Source organism: Callorhinchus milii, unplaced genomic scaffold (assembly GCF_018977255.1).
Source record: "Callorhinchus milii isolate IMCB2004 unplaced genomic scaffold, IMCB_Cmil_1.0 Scaffold2, whole genome shotgun sequence".
NCBI lineage: Eukaryota > Metazoa > Chordata > Chondrichthyes > Chimaeriformes > Callorhinchidae > Callorhinchus > Callorhinchus milii.
Genome location: NW_024704743.1, coordinates 74,981,451 through 75,006,954, shown reverse-complemented (window position 1 = coordinate 75,006,954; position 25,504 = coordinate 74,981,451). Strand labels below are relative to the sequence as shown.

The following is a 25,504-nucleotide window of genomic DNA, read 5'->3' as shown; positions in this document are numbered from 1 at the left end:
CTGATGGGAGCCAAGCGGGAGGTGCACACTCCACACCTCACTCAGCCGGTAGGGAACCTTGGTGTCTGACCCTCAACTATCCTTTATACCCCACATCAAATTTGCAGGGCTATGGGGAGAGAGCAGGGGGGGTGGGATTGATTTGGATAGCTCTTTTAAAAGAGCCAGCACAGACACGATGGACCAAATGGCCTCCTTCTGTGCTCTATGATCCGTGCCATGACCTGCTCTGCCTTCCCCACCTCCGCAACATTGCCCAGCGTGTCCTCTCACTCCCCAAGCTCCCTATGCCCCCCACCCTCATCCAGCTCCACTGGCTCCCTGTCCCTCAGAGTATAAAGTTCAAAGTCCTTACATGCTACATTTCCTTTCTGTGCCCCAGTCTAATTAGTCTGAACCTAAATTCATAAATCAGTGCCTCTACAGTGAAATCCAATGCTCCTTTCTTTGATCCAGTAAAGAATTTGAAGTATTTTCCCCGGGTAGCAAATGTGGACTTTCCGTTCCTGTCCTGTTGTGTGGCCTTGCTCTTTCTGTGCCATAGGACGTTGGTAATTGCCGGGAGCTGATGTCACTGGGGAACGTACAGTACAGGAAAGGAACAGTTACTCTGAGATTACCTACAATAGTTGCAAACAGATATGACCCATTTTTCTTTTAATTCTGTATATTTCAAATCAGCAATTTAAAAGAATATTTTCCTTCAAGAATGGATGTAATTATGAAAGTGCATGCCCCGTTGGACTGTTGAATACTTAGATTGCTTAGATCCAAATTTGGAGTATAAAGATGTTATTTTTTGTGCTGGAAGGTGGTGAACTGCCTATTATATAACCAGGTACAGAGTGGAAGCAGCAGTGATGCATATAAACACAGGGATAGGATAGATGGATGGCTCAAGCTGAAAGGTAAGGCTCAATTTGAATCAAATACTCAGATGACCAATTACAGGGAGGATATCAAGGCACACATCTAATGGTAACATCTGAACGATAAACAGCAGGGTGAAAGGCAAAAAGGAAAGATTCTCAGTCTGGGTCGGTTACTCTTAAATATGGGGATGGTTGTCTGTCCACATGTGTGAAGACACCTGACTGACCAATTAATGATAACATCTCATCACTGACATTGGTTTTCTGGTTTTATCATCTATTGTCAGAAGCAACAACACACTTAATAGCTTATAACTAATACTAGAGGCCAGCTGTGCAATTTTACTTTGATATCAATGTGACAGAGCTTTTAGCAATTTTTGTTGGAAACCCCACAGGAAAACAACAATGTAAAAAAAACTCATGAATAAGATACTAATTATAACATTAAAAAATATTTTTTGGGTGAGATGGGCATTTCAGATTAAGGACACTTTGTTTTGTCAAACTTTTCTATGCTTTAACTTCTATTTTAAATGTGTGCTGCTTAAATATAAAACAGTTAACCTTGTAATTCACTTTGAAAAACAAATCAAATTTGCAAGCCAGTAAAATGATAGTAGGTGTGAAATCAGTTGGCAGCAGTCACCATTGAGTCAGAACATTTAGGGTTCAAGCCCCACTACAGGACTTTGAACTTGCATAGTCTGGAGTAGACTGTCACTTCAGTGCAGTTCTGGAGGAGTGCTGCATTGGACGAAGGTGCCATCCTTTGGTTGAGAGGTCCTGTCTGCCTGATCAAATGGATGTTAAGATCCCATTGAACTATTTGAAAAGAGAAGGGATGTTTTCTCTGGTGTCCTGGAGCAACAATCCCTCGCATAAAATCTTATTCACTTCATGACTGTTTGTGGGACATTGCTGAATGCAAATCAACTGCTGTGTTTGCCTACAAAATACAGTCACTGCACTTGAAATGTCCTCCTGATATGAGAACTACTAAATGTAAGGATTATTAAATTAAAAATATAAATCCTTGCATTTGATATAGAATATTCAACGTTAGGAGGACATCTCAAAGGGCTTCATATGAATTACTGTAAAGTATAGTGACCAGTTTGTTATAATATAAAATTGATTTGTGATTTTTGTTTGAGAATACTATTTTCACCGGAGAACTTGTAAAAGTGCACCTTGTGGCCAGTCTATAGCACCAGCACCGGCCCCTTTTCTGTATTGATCAGCTTTGGGAGCTTGACACACCGCTGTGGTCCTCACTGCTGGGCAATCCACCCACTGGCCATGCCGGAGTCACAACACTGGTCAGGCATTATGCGAGGACCAAAAGGTTAAAGTTCCAAAATGTCACATTGACTCCAATTTTGGGAATTTGCCATTTGTTATATGGAATCTCATTCACTGACTTTGTGGGAGTTTTATACGGCTGGTAGTTCTGTGGTTATCGAGCTCTACTTTTTCTTGAGACATCTTAGATGAAAGAGCACCTGGTTTCTCAAAGCTTTGATGTATTGGAGCAACAGAGCGAGTGACTATTATGGGGATTACATTGTGAATTTTACTACTGCTCTGGGGAGGTTTCTCTGCAAGTTCTTTTGAAACAAAAATCTAAATGTCATTTTAAAGTCAGTAACTTTTTAATGTAATTCCAGCCTGTAACACTGGAATTACTATGTGCAATCCTAATCCTAAATCAAGTGCTGAATAGAAAAAAATATTTTCTTTATTCATTTTTGGTATACCATACATTCATCAAATGTTTATATGACAGAAGCTGTTGAGTCTATCTACCTGTGCTGGTACTGGTTTCCCTACTAACCTCTGCACTACCTTTAATCCCATTCCCCTGTAATGTATTGTTTAATCTTCTTAAGTATTTATCTCATTCCCTTTGAAATTCTGTTATTAAGTTATATGGATTATATGGATTTCAACAGCTATTTGAACATTTATATTAACATTTCAAATGCCTATTTCTTAAATTTACTTTTTTTGTCAGCGGAGTGCCTGACACATATGGAAACCCATCACCAACACCAGTATCCAAACCCGACTTGAGAGTTCCACTTCTGTGTCACCTACGCATGGAAATTTCCCTTTGTCTGGAATGGAATACGCATTCTCCCTTGAGACGTACTTTGCTTTATCTAATTCCAGAGGTTTTTTTTATTTATAATGTTATAGCTCACATTTATCTTTCGCTGCTCTCTTTCTAACTAACAGAATGCATTTGTGCTCTCAGAGCTGCCTGAGGGAATGAGACCTAACAGCCTTAGTAGACTAAATATTTTTGTGTCTGATACTTAATGCTCATAAATATTTGACTTACCTTCGGTTGAATTGCTTTTATAATAACCGATGAAGTGAGTGGTTACACATCTATCACTTTGTTCTCATTTTCTTTGCAGGTACTGTTAACTAATATTGAGGGTTCGCTCTCCATTCATCAGTCCTCAGTGCTGGAGACCAGATAGAAAGATTCCGCAACTCTACGAAGAAGTGTAGTGAGAGCATATGAATGTATTCATGTCTTGGATTTGTAACTATTCCACATACAAAGTAAATCATTAATAAAGTTCTAGCATTACACTTCTCCAGTAAAGTTGTCTGTGATTTTTTGAAGCTCTCTAGTGTTGCATGCAACTAGTGTCGATCGATGGGTCAATAATCCAATGTAGGTCCTTGAGGTAGGAGGGGAGTGAATAAAAACATTTAAATTTAAAAAGTTAAACATTGCCTAAGTAAAGCTTAAGATGTGGAATTTCTGGTTCTGTGGGAAAAAAATAATTGTCATTATTGACAGTTGCGTTATTGTCTAATTCCTAATATAATCTGCTATATAGCACAACATGGATAAGAAAAAAAGGTTACTGAGTGCATTGACCTAAATGAAGGCATGTGTGGAAGGTGTGTAATCAGAAAGGTTCAATAATGAGTGGAGCTGTCTGGTGTAAAGGCAAATGGCTCTCCAAAGCTTTCAAAACCAGAGTTGTGTAATGGGCAAGAAAATCGCAAGAAGAATGGCTAAAAGCAATCATGGAAGTCTGAACTCTACAAATGGTCTCAGGGACACATTTGCAGATAGGAATGGGAGACTGCAGAGGGACATACTGTCTGGACCACAGGTCTAATTTGAAATGACCATCTATCCCCTGGAAGCTGGACATTGTTCTCAATTCTTCAGGAAATTGAAAATTATTCATTTTAAAAAAAGTGAAACTCAAAATGTATTTTACCAACTTGGGAAGTGAAATCTGTGCTGGAAACTGCAGGTAACTCACTCCCACCCAGGAATACTGCACATTTTGCCAGCACAAAAAGGGATTCTTAAATCCCAAACTTACTGCGAAGAACGGGTCAAAATTGCATTCTGTACTCTTCACTATTGACAATTATCACATATTATCCATTGAGACGACATTGTTGTAGTGATTGCTTCACCATAAACATGCTTTCACTTACTAGGAAAATTAATCTAATTTGTATTTTTTTCATGTTTTATGTGCCATGATATCTATAGTAGATATAATATATAACTGACCCATGAAGTAAGGGAGGGGCTAGGGACCAGCAGCATTGGAGGCCTGTCACAGCCTTGCCAGCACAACCCAAGTATCTGGCCACTCGACTGCAGAGGGCGTTATAACCAAGTTTAAACTCTCCCCACTTGGCTGTCAAACAAGTCCACTTAATCTCCACAATCGGTTTCTCCTCTAGCCACCACACCATCTCGTGTGGCATTCCTCAGGGCTCTGTCCTTGCTCCCCTCCTCTTTAATATATGCTCCCTCTTGGTGACGTCATCTGCAGACATGGGGTCAACTTCCACATGTATGTGGATGACATCCAACTCTATCTCTGCCTTTACCATTGACTCCAGGACCACTGCTGTGCTGACAGAATGTCTGTCAGACACCAAGTCCTGGATGAGAGCTAACTTTCTTCAGTTGAACGTCAACAAGACCGAGGCTCTTCTGATTGGATCCCGTCAGCGCCTCCTCACCTCAGGCGCTGACAGCATCACCATCCATGGATGCACACTCCACCTTGCTAAGCCGGTCCAGAACCTTGGGGTCTTGTTTGAACATCAACTATCCTTTCTACCCAACATCTGCACCATGACCCGCTCTGCCTTCCCCACCTCTGCAACATCGCCCCGCTCTATTAGTGTCTCACACCACAGGCCGCCAAAACCCTCATACATGCCTTCATTACATCGAGGCTCGACTATGCAAACTCACTGCTTGTTGGCCTCCCCAACTCCTCCCTCCATAGGCTGCAGATCATCCAGAACTCTGCAGCCCGTGTCCTCTCCTGCACCAGGCTCCGTGACCCTATCACCCCCATCCTCGCCCAACTCCACTGGCTTCCCATCACACAGAGGATACAGTTCAAAATCCTGTCCTCACCTTCAAAGCCCTCCATGGTCTTGCTCCCCCCTACCTCTGCGACCTCCTAAGCCCCTGCCAACCTCCATCCTGTAGTCCCTCTGCCTCGCTCCCTTTGAGACCCATCTCAAGATCCTCCTCTTCGACCGTGCTTCCAAAACACTGACTGTCCAGCGCCTTGGGACGTCCTCCCAAAGTGAAAGGTGCTATACAAATTGTGACCTGAAATGAAGAAATGCATATACAACCAGAGGACAAGAGCAGGAATCCTGGCTGGTTTCCCATTCTCACCCTGCAGGCTCAGGCAGTCCAGCCTTTACATGTACCTGCAGCAAAACAGCAAACAGCATGGACCAGGATTCAGACCTGGTCTGTAAACTGCAACGCTATCCATGACACAATTGGGACTCCCCTGGAATCATTATGGATGTACAAGCTTTTGATCAAACAGCCCATACCTGATCCACATACAACCAGACAGACGTTGATTTATTGGGTAGGCACTTCACATTCCTAGTCCTTAAAGGAGTTGTAACGCTCTAACTCTAAGCATAAATGTTTGCTAAAATGTGGTCTTGTTTGTTCATCCACCATGTTATATATTGCTATTAGTAGCTACCCCTCAAGTTCACCAAAGCAGCCTTCAACTCTCCTCCCTACCATTCCTGTTGGTAATAAAGAACTTGTATTTAAGCAAATGCTTATCACATCAATTACCATTAAGTGACATGACAATTTTTATAGGTGAACACATATTCATTTGTACATTTACACAAGGTCGCACAAACAGCTATGAGGTAAAGAAATTTATTTAAGTATACAATCAAATATCTAGTTTGTAGACAGAATAAACATAAGAGTCCTGATAAATTCATTTCAACTGGATATTTTTAATATTGCCGAGTTGCATCTTCTAATGTGTCAGGATAAAATTGTTCATTGCACTTGCTGGTTTTATGAATCACATTTCTTCACAAATGTGAACAATGTGAACTGAGAAAAAATGTGTTGAGTTATCAGAATGTAATTTCTTGTGCTGAGCTGAGGGTGGCTGGATACTGAGAGTAGGTTCAAAGGAGAAATATAAATAATTGGAAAAAAAGATACGTTTTTAGCATCAGAACTCTTCAAGTGATTTTCGTTTCCGAGATATCCCCATTCTGGGGTCTTGTAAAAGCTGCACAGCTTCAGGAAGAAAGTAATTTTCTACTGAAGGAGGAGACTCCTAGGGAAAGAAATGGGAAACATTTAATCCAACAAGAAGTAGTCATATGGTAGCAGTTAAAGAACACTGAAGGGTTCAGGTAATGAGTAAGAGAAATAAAGTAGAGATAGATCCACTGGGGAAGCGAGCACGAGCACTGACTCAATCGTCCAAATGGTCCCCTTCTGTGCTGTAAACATTCTATACTTCTATACGTAACAAAACACCTGAAAAGCTCAACAATACAGCACAGTGGTCACTGAGCAAGAAGTGGGAAGAATTCAGAAGCGCTGAAGGGAAATCAAAAAGAGAATCCATAAGGGCCATGTTAAAATCATTTTAAAAATCACTGCATCCTTTCCAATCTGATGCTAGGCATGCTGTGAGTTGTATGTGTGGGATGCTGGTAATTAATAATGAAGAAGAATGTAAAATTGTACACTTTAAAAATATAAGAGATCGGTAAAATAATTCAGGGAATTCTCTACATTCAGGTAACAATTGTAACCTCTTGTCCTTGCCAATTATCCCTGCTGTCTGAACCCCTCAATTATAATTATAATGAAAATAATTCACTGCCCGGGAATTGGACCTAGGTCCTCTCGCTCGTGAGACATATAGGAGTCCTGTAGCTCAGTGGTTAGAGCACTCGCTTTGCAAGTGAAAGACCTGGGTTCAATTCCAGGCAGAGGGCGAAACCTTGGGCAAGTTTCCTTACTCCACACGCCTAATAATAATCCCTCCAAAAGCAATAATAAATTGGTCATTTTCAATCTACGACTGTTTGTGGGACACTGCTGTGCGCAATTGGCTGCCGCGTTCGCCCACAAATATACAGTCAATTCACTTTACAGTGTGTTCTGTGAAGCGCTTTGGGACGTCCTCCCGACGTGAAAAGCGCTACATCAAATGTAAGGATTATTATTATTATTAAATACTCTAACCAATGCACTACAGGACTCCAAAGTAGCCAATTTGTGCACAGCAAAGTCCCACAAGCAGCCATGAAATGAATGATCCAACATTATCTGGAGGATTGTTGACCAGGATACTCGACTTTTCAAATAGTGTTCCAGGATTTTAACATCCAGGCAGATAGGGCCTCTGTTTAACATCTCAGTGTAGACAGTACTTCCAGCACTACACTGCAGCAGCAGCTGTAACTGCGGTCAAAGACCTAATGTGGGCTTAAAACCCAGAGGTGAGATTGTTATTGACCGAGCCATTCTGATCAATTATATCACTTTGAGGTAAATTCTACTAGGCACAGATCATAACCTTTATCATAAAGTCCCACTATTATAATACTGATTGTGTGAACCAACCTGCATGAGATAGTCTGCAATGTACTCTGGCTTGAGGCACATCACTCTTTGTTTAACAGCCTCAGCAACATTCACTCGCGGGTCATCCGGCTTTAATTTGCTGAAGTCAGCAAACAGGTGGGTTGCGCCCCTGTAGTCAAATGGCAAATGGCTGGGAGAAACCTGCAATATAGAGAGCAAAACATTCACTCAAACAACACAGCAAAACATTTACTCAAACAACACAGCAAAACAAGTGGTTGGAGGGGGTGGGTGGGGAGGGGGAATGTACATTACTTACCTAGCTAAATCCTACCACATTTGGGAGAATTTGGAATCGAAAATTAAGAAAGTGAATTAATATAAGGGAAAGACAGAAAATAAAAAAAGTGCTTTGACCAGCAGGACGGATATCAATGGTAGTTTCCAGTCTTATGTAACAAAGAGGCTTGACTATAACCAACTCCTAGGTGAGTATACAAATCATCACTGTTCTGCACTCAGATAAGACTATAATAAGGATAATAACGTACAAATGGGTGACTTGAACTGACCCACATAGAAACATGGATATTTCCCACATGGAAATATCATGACCAGAAATATCCACAGAATCAACTCCAGATTGAGAAATGGAACTTTGGCCCAATACAACAACCTGTAATGATCAATATCTCATCCATAATATAGAATACTAGAGTGTCTCATGTATACATGATCTTTACATTCAAGGTTAATTGGCTATCAACACAAGCGAACATTATGATAAATTTGAAGCATTCCTAAAGACGTACTTGATTGACAGGAAATTATCCTTAATGACAGGTTTGGGACTGAACGCCCAAGATCACAAGACTGGTTCAAATGAAGAAAACCCTTCGGCCTATTTGATCTCATCCTTCCAGAATACCACCTCTCATTACAGCATCAAGCTGTATATTAATGGAGTCCATTGTCTTGGCCTCACGAAAACAACAGCATTTATACCGAGCCCTTCACATGGGGTAGTGTCTTGGAGGCTTAACAATGGCAGAGCTCAACACTGAGACCATGATTTTAAAACAGTTTCTCTCTCAGGCTTCCTTCCCAAAGTCAATTTTAAGGTTTTCTTAAAAAAAAAATTGGATTCACAGACTCTAAAATGTCTTTTTAATTTTACATTTTTACTTTTAAGAGAATTTTTAGGCTGGCAAAGAATCACAAAAGAAATATGATATTTTCTGTCTGCAACCAGGTAAGACGTTCTCGGTTATTGCTGATTTTAATGAGTATTAAAATTCTTAGGAAGTAACCAAAATTGGAAAACAACCATCAAGAGAGACAGGGAAGGTCAGGAGTGTTGGGGAGATGTTTGAATTTAGGAACAGTCTTGGTAATGTAACCGCAAATGTACAAAGACACACATTTTAATATATAACATTTTTAAACTTGCATTCATACCATAAGCATTAAGGACATAACCCACCTTAGCTCCACCTGAAAGCAGTAGTCGTCTGAATCCCGCCTCCTTGGACTGATCAACATTTAAAATAATCTTCCAACCACTAAACGCACCAATCTGCAGAAATAACAGGGCAACAGGTCTCAGTCATATACCACACGCATTCAAACCTCTGTCCATAAAATAAAATCATGCAGGATTCATCCTTCGCATCAAGAATAATTTAACTGGGAATCATCTGAACAATTCATTCCTCTTCCCAAAGTTTGCATGGAATACTGGTTTGTAAAGATAAAATCAGTTATTATTTCTCATATGGACAACGTGTCTCTTCTGGGGTGTATCAGCACAGCACTGATTGATTCCTTTTAATTCACTTTTAGCTCTCTCTGACACCATGTTTGCCTTTTCACTTTGCTATTATAAGTCAATCACTGGACTGTCCCTTTCAGAACCCAGGTTATCAGTAGAATATTGGGAAGTGCTGGAGTTCTCCTTTGGGGACAGGAGATCCTGGGTGTCCAGCAATAACAGGAATCAATTTTCCAGACAAATCAAAGGTCTAAGAGCATAATTCTTTGCAAGTTCAACAAGGAACAATTCAAATCCTTTCAATCTTCCCAACATTGAATTCCTGAAAACCTGGCACATGGTGCTTCCATGCATAGTTTATTTTCACAACTTCACCCACTTGCAACTGACTGAACAGAGTCAAGTAGCCTGCTAACAAATCAAGGGGCATCAAATGAAGATTTTTTTAAAAACAGAAATATTTTTTAATAAGTTAGAAATACAGAATAATTCTTATTTTTTCTCTTATTAAGCATTAATTTTTTTGGTGTTTAAGTTCACTGTATTGACTCTTTAGAATCCATTGATTGACATGTATCAGGAACCACTGATACAAGCATTTGTGTCTTGGTATAAACCAAATTACCTGATATTACCTGCATCAAAAACCATCATGGTGAAAATTGAGTAAAATCTACTGCAAGTCAGAAATCCTCCTATTTAACTTTCATTGTACATTTAGCGGCATAACAGGGTACTGTCAGACACAACTGTAACAAAGACACTGCATACTGATCCAATATGAAGTTTCCACAAGCCCAGTGAGAATACCTCCACAGAGAGCACTCTGACAAGGGGAAAAAGAAAACTATGACAACAGACAAATTAACCCATCTTTTAAACCCAATCTGCAGATTACCAAAGTGTAGGCTTGGGAACCTGGAATTTCTTAAAGGAAAAATGTCCCCATGAAATTCCCAACAGTCTGGATTAAGGGGAATGTAATCTAATGGTGTGTGGAGGATGTGAGAATGAATTTGAAATAAACTACAAGGAAATGGGGGGAAAATGCGTAGATATATGTGACTGAAAGGAATATTCTTAGAAGAGCCAGCACAGACATGATGGACCAAATGACCTTCTTCTGTGATGTAAATGTCTATGAAGAATACCTCCACATCAGTGCTCTCGAGCCTTTGCTTCTCCAGCCTTTTCCTCCACATCATGGCCGCTACTGCCAGCTTCTTCTGCTGCACACCAAGATTTGGCAGAGCGTCCAGCACAAAACTGCTTCCCCACTCATATGTTTCCTCCTGGTAAAGAAAATGAGTATTCATAAATTATTCCTATGAAGATTAACAAGTTAAATCATCAATAACCTGCTTTACACCAAAACAATGTCTCAGCAGGAAGACACCCGGCACAACACTAAGCACTGTGGAAAAGACAAACAGGAGTGGGCTATTCAGTCCGTCAATCCTCCTCTGCCATTTTCTTATATCATGGGTGACTCAAACTCAATGCAGTACCATTTGTCTGACTTTTCTCCCTACCCAATGCCCTTATCAGTCAAGTGTTTAACTACTTCCCTCAAACTTTCCCACTGGCTTTGCATTCAGTCCTTTTAGGAATTCTACAGCTCTTGGGTAAAGAAATTCCTCCTGATTTCACGACAAACAGGTAGGCCACCCTCTATTTTTTAGATAATGCCCTCTTGTTCTGGAATCTGCAACCACAGGAAAGAATCCTCACTCACTCTGTCAATTCCTTCACTATTTTAAAGACTGGGAATGTTTTCAGTTCAAATCTGACTATGATGAGTGAGCTAATTGGGGACATTACAATTGACTTCAGTGGCAGGCAGGAGAAATAATCTCCAGAAGCTCCTATTCCTGATCAAAACCAGTGATCTTTGCAGGAAAGTTGGATGAGGCCACATCTGGGCTCAACTGTTATTCTCTTCCGTCCTCTGGTCAATTCCTCTCTGGTCACTGGACTCACCCATGAAGAATGGCCACTCAAAATACCACAAGGCTTAATAGTTGCCTGTTTGATAGTTCAGCTCAGGCACTTTCCTGGCCAGCACGGCTCAGTTTCATAATGGGCTGAAACTTTCCCAAACTAAGGCATCCAGGAATCCGCATTCCTCTCACTTAAGTTAATTTGCTGCAAAACACAACCTGGATAAATTTGGCCGCAGTTCTGCAAGCTTCCAAATAGGATCGATGAAGGACCCACTTCCCAGCTGCCATGGAAGCCAAGTATTTTTCGTTTCGCAGGGGCTGCCCCACAATGATGTGCGTGCAGGAAGGGTCAAAGCACTGCCTGTCCAGCACCACTCCATCTGAATCAAAACACAAAAGAGCACTGTCAAATCCAGTCTGTCCTCAAACAGATCATAAGTACTAACTGAAGACATGCTACTATCACAAAACGGCAGCATTATTTTGAGCACAATTTGTTATCTCAGCTTTTTCTTTCATTCTAAAATGTATGTTTCTAGCAAAACAAAACTCATTTCAGGGGTATTACCCCACCAAATAACTGCTAAATATGAGATTTGTGTGGCTTGCCAATGACAAATCAAAGCTTCTTAAGTTGCAAGGAGCAAAAGTTTGAGAAAACAGGTCACTGGGAGCACTGCACACCTTCATACAGTTGTGCCAAAAATATTGATACAGTCCAGTAAAAGCCAACAATAAATAATCAAAAATAAACAGAAGGATATTAATAGCATACTTTTGATATAAATATGTTCATATGAATATAGTAGACTCCATTTACAAAGCTGACTAGAAGAGCTGGGAGTGAAAACCACCGGCACCAGTCTCCAGCAGCTGCTGAGATGCAAATAGCTTTGCAATAGCATTTCAAGCCTCTCTGTAATACAACAAACCAACATGTCTTCTGTGGGTTCCTGGAAGGTTTCAGTGGCGTAGGAGCTGAGGACCCTGGAGCCTAATGGTGCAGTGTTGAGGGTCGATTGTACATTTAAGTCTTCTTAGGCAATAGGAACAGGAGAGCGTTGTTAAGACATTGAGCTTTTTATGGTTTTGACACATTTTAATCCCATTTCCTCACCTTTTCTATATATTCCTCAATACCCAAGATGCCACCCAGCAACCCAGCCTCCTAACAATATTCAGCTTGTTTGTACAACGCTCTTACTTCATACCCAGCAGATTCATTCAACCGTGGCAGACCCCAACTGGAGTGGATCATAATGCAAGTGAGATACAAATCATATTTTTGTGACAATGTCCATTGACCTTCTCTACTGCAACACACCCCAGTAAGTACTACAGCCAGATTCTCAGGTGAGGAACTTTTCTATTCTATTCACTTCTTATTACTGTGGTGATTCTTTCCCCTTGAAAAGCTAGACTAACCTGGAATTCTATATTTAAATCTTAGCCATGCAATACTGGATACGGAAGGTCTTTAACTGGCTAAAATGGTCTACCGTAGTTTACAATATAACTTTAGATTCAATGAGATAGGAATGTTGAAATAGCGCTACACAGCGCTGGTCCTGACATTCCTATGTTTACGCTGTTTCTCATTAATGTCCGTGTTTCTTACTTGGATTGAAGTAGTGACTTTTCCAAAAGTGTATAATCAATCAGTGCAGAAAAGATCACACAGCAATTAGAATACCACAATGTATTTGTTTAAAACAAAAAAGGATAATACTGAATCAAAATCACACACCTAGCTCCTCAATGAGATGGCAATAGTCAATTCGCTCCTGAGGGTTGAGAGAAGATAACTGGAATCTGCGTTGAACGTGCACTTCTTTCGTCTTACTCTGATTAACGTGAACCTTTGTGACAAAGTTACCACAATTAGTTTATCATGAACTATTTATGTATACAAACAATCCTTGTCTTCACTTGAACATGCTAACTCAGGAGTAGAAAACGGCTGAAAATGCATTTTTTTAAATCATACATGTCCAGAAAAGGTGTAAGCATGACAGAAATGAGAAATCCACTGCAGATTTTCCAAACTACTTGCATTTATATAGTGTCCTTCACATAGGAGAGTGGAGCCTGTACAGTAGCGGGGGTTGGAAACCAAGTAAAACAAAGGGGGGGAAGATAAAAGGGGTAGTAGAGGTAGGTCTTCAGGTTGAATATGAAGACCGATAATGGGGAGCTGCAAGGACTGACAGGAAATTCCAGAGATTAGGAGCAAAGTGACTGCTATCAGCGTGGTCTGGCAACTCCAGACAGGCCTTTATTAACTGAGTGAAAGGGGTGGGCTGAGCAGTGGGGTACAAGCAGCACAATTCTACAATGACAATCGTGCAATGGAATCTTGTTTAAATAAATCAATATAAAGATCATAGCACCATTCAGCTCATTATGTCGGTGCTGGCTGCTTGATAATATCTGTTCAGTCCTCCTCTCTTGCCTTTGGCCCATACTTCCCATCGATTGTAGGTGTTTTTTCTTTTTTAAAAAAACGCATCCTACACTTTACTGATTATCCTGTGAAGTGCTTTGAGATATCCTTCTCACATGAAAGGCGTGCTATCAAATGCAAGGATTATATCCTTTTTATATTGTTCCTTTTTCTTTCCGAGCGGGGTGCTGAAATCTCGTGGATTTCACTCCTGGTTTATATCGTCATCTGAATCGGCAGATCATCAATATCAGATTTTTCCTCTGTATAACATGTTTCTGGAAATGCAATTCATGTTTATATTAAACATCAAAATGTTTTTCTGACCTGCTCTTTAGGCTGCGGTGCCACGGGGGGTTTTGCCAGTGGAAATGCTATACTGGGAGCCTGAGGGGTGAGAATCAGCTCCTCATCCTTGGCTGGAATCTCGCAGCTTCTCTTGGCTCGAGATGATGATGCTTCCGTTACATAAGTAAAGTCAAAATCGCAGGTCACTGTGATTGAACAGTAAACACAACCACTTACACACAGTCACTCTGCTCAGTGTTAGAATAACTTTCATACTAACATTCTTTGGTGTTATCAAAGGGAATTATCCTGCACTGGTAACTCTTCCTCCGAACAGTAAATTTCAAGGCACTGCGAGTGTGAAGGTTAATTGCCTCATGGAGCTAAACCTCATTGAGGTCAATCCCCTGGACAAATTACTTGAAAAATTTGAATCAGAACCATTTTCTATATTTCTGCTTTCTCAAGTGGTTAACTGGTTTCTGGTCTAGAAAAGGACACAATCCCTTTAACGTTTGGTGAATCACTGATTCTCCACCTCACTATACTGACCAAGTCTGGCAGACACAGTTGGCACACTTTTGCAGGACGTAAAAAGCACTACAGGAACTGGATTTTAAAATTAGGGCTAAATTTAAGAATTCTTTTACATTTTGTACTATCTTAAATTTTATGACATTAGTCTGAACACCATGGGAGTTTTCAGGCCTCAGATGCTAACAACAACAACAAGATTACATTTGTATAACGCCTTTCACATCGGGAGGACGTCCCAAGGTGCTGGATAGTGTACAGCATTTCAGTCCCGAGCTGGGGTCAGGGAGGGAGAAGGGAGGAGAGGGGAAGAGGGTTGGCCGATGGCATGGTCGAAGAGGAGGGTTTTGAGGCAGCACTCGAAGGAGGCTAAGGAGGGGGCGAGGCGGAGTGATTGGGGAATGGAATTCCAGAGGTTGGGAGCAGAGTGGCTGACAGGCTCTCCCGCCAATGGTGGGGCGCGTGGGTCGGAGGATGTGAAGCAGGCCGGAGCCGGCTGAGCAGAGAGAACGGACGGGTTGGTAGTGGCTTACGAGGTCGCATTTCTAACAAAATACAGTGTTTAAGAATCTGGTAAACATTGTATTTTGTTAGAAATGAAACTTTACACATTTTAATACAAAATCTATAATTACAAAAAAAAGGCAAAAAATATATATGTAAAACACAGAGATTTTAACTCACCTACTTTGGCCATTTCTGTGTCAGTTAGGGAATCCCTGTGTTTCACAAGTTCATCCTCTGCTTTCTCCAGGTTTCTTTGAAACTGCTCAGAGTACTGCGAGGGGCTGCCTGGCCACTGCATATTGTTAGCCAGCTTGGCCCTTTCTTCTCTGGCTGTTGGATCATCCCAAATAATCTGCTCATTCTGTGAGGGCTCCGTGTTGATATCCATGGCTGCTGGCCGTGATCGCCTGAACGCAAATTATCCTTTTAATACAACAGCAACTTGTATTTCTATATCGCCCTTCACGTGGGATGGCGTCTCTCTAACACTGAGGTTTGAACGACTAAATACGAAGTAATCCATTTCTGCCTTTATAGCTCTAAAATAACGACAAGGACTTTCCAGAAAGGTTGGTTCAATTGATAGCATTTGGTTCACAACATTGTGGTTCAAACCCTAAGTTGAGTCCTTGAGCTCTCATCCAGATGACAGCACCTCCAACAATGCCTCCCTCACTCCTCCTGCACTGCATTGGAGCATCAGCTCAGGTTGTGAACTCAAGTTCAGATGTGGGGTTTGAACTCACAAACTGATGAGCAGAGACAAGTGTTACCAAATCAGCCAGACTGACATCTAAGAGAGCAGTAATGAAAAGTAAATAGGCGCCGAGATCTATAGCAACATTTGCAGTCAGTACCTCACCTCAGAGATTCCAGTGCTCTGCTCCGCTCTAAACGAACAGCATTCTCAGCTAATGACGGAGAGTAATCCAAAGCTACCCTGGATAAGGAGCCATGGTGACCTGCTCCCTTCTCTACCTTCGTAGCAGACATGATCTCCTCTAACTGACGTTGAAAATTCTCCCTCATTTCTGAGGTTTCCGTCAAATCTGCAGCAGCATAAGGGCCAAATCAACAAAACTATTGAGGAATTACAAAGCTGATTTATCAAAATGACCTGAAGCTATTAGAATACAGGATAACACCTAAATTAAACAATTATGCGAAAACTTTTACTGTGATCATCCCATAACTCTCTCTCCATTTAATATATAATCACCTTATTTGATACAGCCCCTTATCATGTCATTGTAACATATCAAAGCATTTTACAGGATATACTGTAAAGTGGTGTGTATTTTGTGGACAAATGCAGCAGCACAAGGAGTTAATGACCAATTGTATCTGGAGAATTATTGGCCAGGACGCCAGGAGAAACTCCCTCCTCTTTTCAAATAGTACCACGGGATCTAAACATCCACCTCAACAAACGGGACCTGTTTAACATCTCATCTATGCCACCTGCTGTTTTTGCGTGTAATGGATGGAAATGGAATCCCATGTACTGATCAGAAACCCATTTCTTATGTAGAACAGAAATAATCTGTAATATGTAATCTGTTATTAGGTGCTTCAGCAGAGACCGCTGGAACAATCTGCTCATAATCTCCCGTAGGACCATAGTCAGCACTCTGTTATCAAGAATTACTTAATAATTACAACATTTATGGCATGTTGAAAACTTGTTCTGGTAAAGATATTGATGTTGATACCTCCACTTCCTTCATTTGGAACATTTCGCTCTTGATTAAGTGCAATTTCTTCATTTGAGTGTTCATCACTCTCAGTCCCCATTTCCTCATCCACAGTACAGCTCTGTAAAAAACATGGAGATCAATAATTCTTGACAACTGGAACTAAGACAAAGCGTCTATTTCTTTACTGCTCAAAAACTTTAGAGCATTTAATGTAAACTTTTAAACCTGTATTCAACATAGATTAAATGCTCCCTTCAACAGTATTGAGAATTAAAAACAAACAAACTTTGTGTTTGGGAAGCGCAGCTTGTTTTGAGATTAACCGACTCAATCAGTTACATGCTGCTACCATACCTGTTCAGTATCTTGTCTGACTTGTGAAGCGAACATGCGAGTGGAGACTCTGGCGTCTTGAACTGCACTGATGTCCAGACTCATCTTTGGGTTGTAGGTGTGAGGATAGAGCGACTCGGCCACTCGTTTCTGCTCATCAGCGCACTGCAGCAAAACACTCCCTGGATTCAGTGATCGACTAAACAATAGAAAGTTTACAGCACAGGAGGCCATTCAGCCTCTCATAGTGATGGTTCCCCTACTACAGCCATCGACTCAAATCCCATTCATCTGCACTTTCCTCAATTGTTCATCCAGTTTCTTTTTAGATACTGTTAAAGATGCTGCACAGAAGAGAACAAAACTGCAACTAAGACATCAAATTGGATCTAAGACATTATACTCCACAGGAGTTACACTTAAACTAAAGGAAACAGTTGTGCAGTGGAGCTGAATGCAGTCCCTCAGAAACTTGGTTTCTATAAACACACAATTCAGGGTGACTGGACTAAGCATGCGTACCCATCTTCCACCGAGTTCCCACACCACTCGCAGACGACTTGTATCTCTGGATCAGAAGGTTGTCAGGAATTTTGATAATGTAAGCTGACACTACAGGGCAGTGCTGGGAGAACGCTTCATTGTTGGGAGGTGTTGTCCTTCACAAACTTAAGTCTTGTTTGCCTGTTCAAGTGGGTGTGAAAGGTCCTACGACGCTGCTTAAGATAGAAGTGAGTTTCTCCCTGTGTCGTGGCAAACTATCCTCCAGATAAGTTGGTCTTTCACTTCGTAGATGTAGCACTTGCCAACAAAAACCTATCACTGCACATGAAAATTGTGATGTTTCTTAAAGATCTAATTGCCAACATTGTTTTGTTTATAAAGCTGTCATGATAGAGCATCTAGCTCCCCTCCTAAATGCAAGCCAGTTCCTGTGCTAAAGGAAAATTAGCTGACATTAGGGTCATCAGGTCACTGCCAATGTCATCATGTGTATGCTGGCTCTTTGAAGGATTCTTGAACTAAAATCCTGGGGCTGGACTAAATGGCACCCAATGTTGCAGCAATAGCCAGAGTATCAATGTCAAACAACAAGATTTCATTTATATAGCGCCTTTCACGTCGGGAGGATGTCCCAAGGCGCTGAACAGAGTACACCATTTCAGTCAACATTAACACAGATACCACAAACCACCAACAAATAATCAATAGTGAAGCACAGCAATACTTGGGAGGCCTTTCCTTAAAATTATCTTTTTTGCACCAAATAAGTTATGGTTTGCTTACCGCTAACAGCCAGTGTTCAGAGACAATGTATACACCTTTGTCTTTGACAGCCTTGTATTCTCGATGGTTGTCATTCTGCCGTCCCTGGTAGATGAAATGAGTTACTGTTTCATCATAACTCCACCTATAGACAAAGAGTAAAACAGGAATGAGAGGTTCAAGCTGCTAGAAGAAATAATAATTTGTATAATAATCCTTACATTTGACATAGTGCCTGCACAATCATGGGTTTGCACCTGAGGTGGGGTTTGGATTCGGGAGGGGTGGGAAGGAAAGAGAAGATGACTGAAGGCGCAGGCAAAAAGGAAGGTCTTGAAACGGGCCTTAAAGGAGGCGAAGGGCCTCCAGAGGGTGGTAGGAGAAAGGCTGAAGGCCCAATCATCGAAGGTAGAGGGGGGATGTGGAGCAGACCAGCGTTTGCCAAATGGAGGGAGCAGGCAAGTTGCTAGTTACAATCTTATAACAAAGCTTGACTATATACACACACACACAAACTGTAAACACAAAATACCTGTATTCTGCTCCAAGAGAGGCTGCAATGGCGTTCAGATTGCCCTGTTTTTTACCCAACTTCTTACTCACACAAATCACCACATTTACCAGCAATTTGTCTTCCTATCAAATTAAAAAGAAAAACTATCAAGTTCTCAACTTCCAGTATGTTGCACAAAAGAGGAACTTCAAATGCCAATAATATAATCTTAATACAATTCAAATTTCGCAAAGAAAAATATACAGAAATGTGACAGAGAGAACACAATTGTGTTCCTCCTTTTACCCAGGGACTTTCAGTGGCCTAGGTGTACAAACCCCTGACTATCCAGCCCTTGGAACATCCTCCCGACGTGAAAGGTGCTATACAAATGTAATTTGCTGTTGTTGTTCTCCCATTTAGATGATGACAATTTCTACTTTCATGTGGTGGCAGAACAAATCAGGTAAGAGTTTGGTTTGAAGCTGGATCCTATGTCAATGCCATTTTTCTCTCTATTATCTGTGCAGAGATGACCTCAGTACCTCAAGGTCAGGGAATGTGGATATCAATCAAATGAATAACAACAGCTTGGGTAAGGTACCAGGAGGTTGACTGATGGCCATAGAACCTCAAATAAAACAGTTTCAGCAGTGGGGTTGGGGGCACGGGAGGAGAACAAATTGACAAGAGAGAAATAAATACAAAATGCACCCACATTAATGGTTTTGCTTTACCATCTTTTAACCAGCTGGAATCAAAATGTCCACTTAGAAAACATTGCACTAGCTTCCTGGCAATGGGGAAACATACAGACCTGTTTTACCTTTACTGCATCAGAAACGTGAAGCCGTGGGCTGGCTGCGGAAGCTGCTGCCACGTTGCGAGTGCTGTTTGCCAGAGCCACCTTGAGGTTCCTGCCAATCAGCTCAGACAGTGGAGTGCTCATCTTCCTGCTCCGCTGGTGAGGACCACCCGGAGTTTCCAGAGCTGCCAAAGCATCCTGTGAGCAGGCAGCATCAGTGAGGTAAAAAGGCAAAGAAAAGCTGGTGTGTGTATGTGTAAGTGACTCCACAATGTACAGATTAACAGATACCCGACTGTAACTACACAACAAAGGGTCAAATAAATGTTACAGGGAATGCCCACATAACAATATACAGAATAACTGACACCTGGGAAGGACTACACAATCATATAGAATAACAGATATCTGGGAGTCACTACAAAACAGCTACTTCGCCACATAATTCAGGTGAGGCAATAATCTACACGGGTAGATGTAATGTAATCATCACCTGAACCCAGAGATGTAAATCATCCCGTTGTCACTTGCTTTATACCAGACATAGAAACACAGATGCACAGAAAGAGGCTACCACCCGGCCCATCTCATGGTTCCAAATTCCTGAGAATTTAGTTTCTGGCAGTGGCTGGTCCCTGCCGATGGACTTTATGTTTTGGGAACCAGTTACTGATCATCTATCCTCCTTGGGGTCGCTCAGTAGGGTCTCGTTGGAACTGAACGGGCCCTAAGCTGACATGCTTGGCAACAGAAGATTGGAGTCATCAACTCTCTGTGGCTATTCCAATTCCTAAGCCACGCGGGTCCACAATACCCCAGGGCAATGCTGACAACACACCAACCCACCTGGCTCACCGGTGGGTCTTGCGAGAAGCAGACCGGTCCCTGGGGCAGTGATTCTTTCCACTAAACTCCTAGTGACCCTGCATGCCACCATAATGGGTAGAGTAGTCCCAAATGAACAAGCAGCAGGAAGCTTTCCAAACATTGGCAAGCTATGTGGTTTATATTAGATAAAACTCCAGCAGTTCCCCATGCATACTCCAAGTTCCCAAGCCTAATTTTTGCTAACCTGAACCTAATACTTTCCGGAAGGTAAGCAGGATAAGTCTCTTCAGGGAGAGGATGCACATTCCATTATACAGGAATTTCCATATGTAAGTGAGATGCATGGAACCTGTCAGTTTGGTTACTCTAAAGCACGGGGATGTGTTTCCACATGTATCAGACATCCGGCTGATCAAAAAAAAGGTTTGATGCACAGCAACGTTATATCACCTAAGTTTAAGGATTTGTTAGAATTAATTTTATTATTGAAGTATAACACATTCACTGCTGCTTGAAAAAAAATCTGTATCAGAAAAATGGTCATTGATTTTTACTTGGTTATATTTGCAACAAAGTGAGTGGAGATATTCTCTCTGATGGGATGATTTTGGTTATTTCTGATGTCAAAATTACATCAGATAGTCAATGTACATCATTATTTTGTAGAAGCCTTTTTATGCCACTTATAATTTTGTAGAAATGTGCCAGTTATTGCGGAGTCCTGTAGCTCAGTGGTTGGAGCACTCGCCTTGCAAGCGAGAGACCTGGGTTCGATTCAATTCCCGGCAAGAAAAAAATAAAATAATAATTTGGTCACTCAATCCAAGACTGTTTGTGGGACACTATTGTGTGCAATTGGCTGCCGTGTTTCGCCCACAAATATACAGCCAATTCACTTTACAGTATATTCCGTGAAGCGCTTTGAGACATCTAGAAGATGTGAAAAGCGCTATATCAAATTCAAGGATTATTATTATTAAATTTTTAATTTTTTTTAGCAAATTAGAACTTCTCTGATTGACCAAAAATTATTTAAATCACCATATTCAAACATTTGACTGTAATCAAAGCACAAAAGTAAATCATTTTCTCCATTAGAAAGTTAGTATATGGATAGCCAAGTTAGTTAGGTTCATAAAATACTGTACTTACATTTAATAATACTGTACTTACATCAGGAGGACATCTCAAAGAGTTACACAGGATGTACTGTAAAGCGGAGTGACTATATTTGTAGGCAATGCCAGTTTACATTCAATTTAATTTTGCTTCAGCTGAGTTAGAGAAAGAGTGAGATTCCAACAGTACCTGAACGTCAAACGATGGCTTGAACAGCTTATCCTTGCTCAAGAATTTTGAAGGAGTATCGAGCTGCAGGGGGCTTTCTCTCTGGGGAGCGGCCTCAGTTCCTGTACTCTTTGTGTCATTGTGCCGAGCTAGAACTGACTGGAAGGCCTTACTCTGGAATTTGTTGAAGTCCAGTGGGGTGACAGCAGGGTTGAGCCGAGTCTCTAGCCTGGACGAGGGAGTGTCAGGTCTGTGTTCTTGCACTCTGTTCATATCAGCGGATTTGGAGGCCTGAGCAGCGTTACCTACTTCATTTATAAAAGAAGTCGGAAGATGTGAGAGAATTTAACCTAGTGTGTGCTCAATTTTGATCCTTCTGATCACTGTTACCAATTCCAACTCAGTATTTCATGGAAACAGTAGAGTGGTGGTTGGCCAACAAAATACATTGTCTGATTGAATATTTCTTGATTCATGCCATAAATCATATGTCCAGTCAAGAAAAAACTGGAAACAAACTATGGATTTAACACGGACTTACCTAAACTAGTGTGAATGTTCGGCAGGCCATTTTTTGATGGCCGACGGTGGCCGGCAGGCCATGAGATGGGCACCATTGCAATACGGTAACAAAGAATATCCCCTATTGCCCATAACCTGGAAGTTTCATCATTTAAGGTCCATAAGCCTTTACACCCCAAGATGCTTTTCCCAGGGTTCACAGTACTTATGATGCCTTCTTTCCAACCCACCATTTTTCCAACCCCAGTGATGTTTGAACCCTAACATTTACCATCAGTAGCATTTTCCACCAGGAAATCATTTTCCTGAGCTTTCTTCCCTGTGTGAGCCGTCTCGAACAGCCAGGCTACTGTCACAGCTGGTAAGTTCCACTTTTTAGCAGCTTCATATTTGGAGCCTTCAGGTTCTCGCAGTACAAGGTGAGAGCTGGCAAGCATGCCCTTCCTTAAGTTTGCTTTTCGAACAAAATACTCCTGCACTCTTGAAAGATAGAACAAACGGTGTCAACAGGCCAATAGTGGGATACAATATTGTAAGTGCTAAGTCCCATGGTATTAAAGGGAATGTGAGAGCATGGGTAGAAAACAAAGAAGTGGTTAAAGGTATATTTTTCTGACTGGATATAATTAGTGATACTCCCCATTTTTTTCAAAAAGTAATTTTAAGTATCTTGTTGATTTTACTGCAGTGTAACTTGGATATTGTACCTTGAATCTCGCATAACATAACCTTTTAAATCTATGCTGTTCAGATAACATAAAGATCGGGACTTGGGGATAAGGAATATTAAACAAATACTCTTGAATAGGATCCACAGGATTTTTCCCAGTTACACAGAAAGCCTATTCCAAAGTATAGGATAATCTACAAAAAGTTCCAAATAGATTTATAAGGTTATGTTATGCGAGATTCAAGGTACAATATCCAAGTTACACTGCAGTAAAATCAACAAGATACTTAAAATTACTTTTTGAAAAAAATGTCTATTAATACTAATACAGTCACTTCACAGTAAATCCCATGAAGCACTTTGAGATGGCCCCACGGCGCTATACCAAATACAAGGATTATTAAGCATGCGGGTCTACTGGCATTTACCTTGCTCCAAGATGTTGTGCTATGTTAATTAGTGCATCTCTCTCTGCCCCAGTAAATTGGCTAACAGAAAGTACGCAGTCGTTCAAGGGAGTGCTTCCATCCATAACGGACATAGGAGTAAAGAGGGCATTGGACCGTAAGGCCAATATACACTGCTGATCAATGCACATCATCTGCAAATAAATCAATAGGAGAAACATCATCAAGCTGAATATTTCATCCACCAAAAGAAACAATCCATGACAAAATCACAGCAGTCACAACAGAAAAGGCTTATTGAAAGAAATTTCAAACTCAATGGCTCTTTCACAAATGAGGGAAACTAAATATTGAATAATCCTCTAAGTGCCTCTGCCACAGAGGTCTTGTGCTATTCTGCTCTGTCGCTAGTTATTGTGGTAACCATGGAAAATGCAAAGTGACATGGCACCAATATTGTAATTATCAATTCATTACAGAGGATTGGCACGGTGTGACTCTCCTTGCATCAGAATTCAGCACTGTGTTGGGCCTGAAAGCAGTTCCAACAGTGTCTGCGTCTTAATAATTCTCAGGTAGAAATTTAAGGTCACGAGAGTTCAGAGGCTCAAATAGTAGAGATTCTTCATTCTGGCCATCTTAGTGTCTGAAAGCGCAGTATGCAGGAAGTGACGTCAGCAGCAACCAGATGACCCAGAAACTGGTCATTTTGGCTTCCTGGACCGGCCAACATTTTGAAGCACCAATTTTGGGAGTATGTAAATGTCAGGGTTCACACCCATCACCAAATATCTACGCATCAGGTACGGAAGTACGGACGTCAGCCACCAGAAAGTCAGTCCAACACATTTCCAAAGCAACAGAGGGAAGAGAGAGGTGAGAGGGGGAAAACATCTGAAAATACTCCAAATCAATATCCAACAGGGATCTCACATCAAACATCCACTTTTCCTGAGCTCCTTGGGTATTTAGCAGTATTTAGCCTGTAGTATTTAGTTTATGTCATTACTGTATTCACATATAATTTATACAAGTCAAACAAACACTGTAAACATCCAGCTGCTCACCAGCCATGTGTTTGTAACCACTTCTGCTACAGTCGCATCCACTTTAGTTCCCAGCAAAGGAACAACAGCGTAGTCCGCAACCACGCGGCTGTGGGGTGGTAACACTCTGCCACCGCTGTCCCGGATTAATTCACCCAGATAAACAGCATCTTCATTACTGAAGCCAAATACCAGAAACCTCTTCTTGTTGAACAGACTCTCCTCAGCTGCAGGCTCAGTCCAGAATGTGGAATCGTTCGCAGGCCTGTTCTGTTCCTGAACATTAACCCTGGTTGTGTCTTGGAAGTTACTCTCTGATTGTTCATGATTTACAAGTCCAACTATATTTTTAAAAGATAAGAAAAATTCAATAAGGAAAATACTACAATTTTAAAATTTAAATTAAAAAAATCTTCAAAATAAAAGAAAAACCCAGCTGTCCCGACTACTGAATGGCTTATCCAGCCACAGATTGGAAAGGTTGTTTCATTCCTAGTCTGGTTGAGTATCACCTTAAGGAAGTTACATTAATTGGCATATTGGTTACGGAACTCGCCTCACAAGCGAGAGGACCTGGGTTTGAAGCCCGGCAGGGGCGAAACCTTAGGCAAGTTTTCTTACTCCACACGCCTCTGTTTGCCTGCAGTAAGTAGGAACCCAGGTGTTAATCGATTGGCGGGTTCACTTTCAGGGGCAGGAACATAAGAACAGGAATAAGCCATTCAGCCCGTCATTTAATTAGATCATGGCTGATCTATATCTTTACTAGAATTTCAAATCCAATTTCCCGCTTTCTCCCCGTATCCCTTAATACCCTGACCTACCAAAAATCTGTCAATCACTTTCTTGAAGGTGTGGATGGATCCAGCATCCATGACCTTTTGGGGGAGAGAGTTC

General features: G+C 41.2%; 1 protein-coding gene across 4 annotated transcripts in view; it reads right to left on the bottom strand.

Moving 5' to 3' along the window:
- Positions 1-6,070: 6,070 nt before the first annotated feature.
- Positions 6,071-25,504, bottom strand: part of topbp1 (DNA topoisomerase II binding protein 1) — a 30,212-nt gene continuing 10,778 nt past the window's right edge. The window contains exons 10-27 of one of the 4 annotated variants that reach the window (XM_007900842.2): positions 24,629-24,948; positions 23,583-23,755; positions 22,756-22,964; positions 21,984-22,270; positions 19,860-20,045; positions 19,082-19,185; positions 18,571-18,694; positions 17,305-17,448; positions 16,966-17,068; positions 16,116-16,302; positions 15,431-15,660; positions 14,252-14,418; positions 13,229-13,340; positions 11,698-11,861; positions 10,690-10,830; positions 9,251-9,343; positions 7,807-7,968; positions 6,071-6,502 (exon numbers count right to left, since the gene is read on the bottom strand). In XM_007900842.2, coding sequence (XP_007899033.1) covers positions 6,395-6,502; positions 7,807-7,968; positions 9,251-9,343; positions 10,690-10,830; positions 11,698-11,861; positions 13,229-13,340; positions 14,252-14,418; positions 15,431-15,660; positions 16,116-16,302; positions 16,966-17,068; positions 17,305-17,448; positions 18,571-18,694; positions 19,082-19,185; positions 19,860-20,045; positions 21,984-22,270; positions 22,756-22,964; positions 23,583-23,755; positions 24,629-24,948 — 3,014 coding nt within the window. In that variant the 3' untranslated portion in view covers positions 6,071-6,394. The remainder of the gene's footprint in view (positions 6,503-7,806; positions 7,969-9,250; positions 9,344-10,689; positions 10,831-11,697; positions 11,862-13,228; positions 13,341-14,251; positions 14,419-15,430; positions 15,661-16,115; positions 16,303-16,965; positions 17,069-17,304; positions 17,449-18,570; positions 18,695-19,081; positions 19,186-19,859; positions 20,046-21,983; positions 22,271-22,755; positions 22,965-23,582; positions 23,756-24,628; positions 24,949-25,504) is intronic. The other 3 variants (XM_007900845.2, XM_007900844.2, XM_007900843.2) reach the window with 3 other exon arrangements.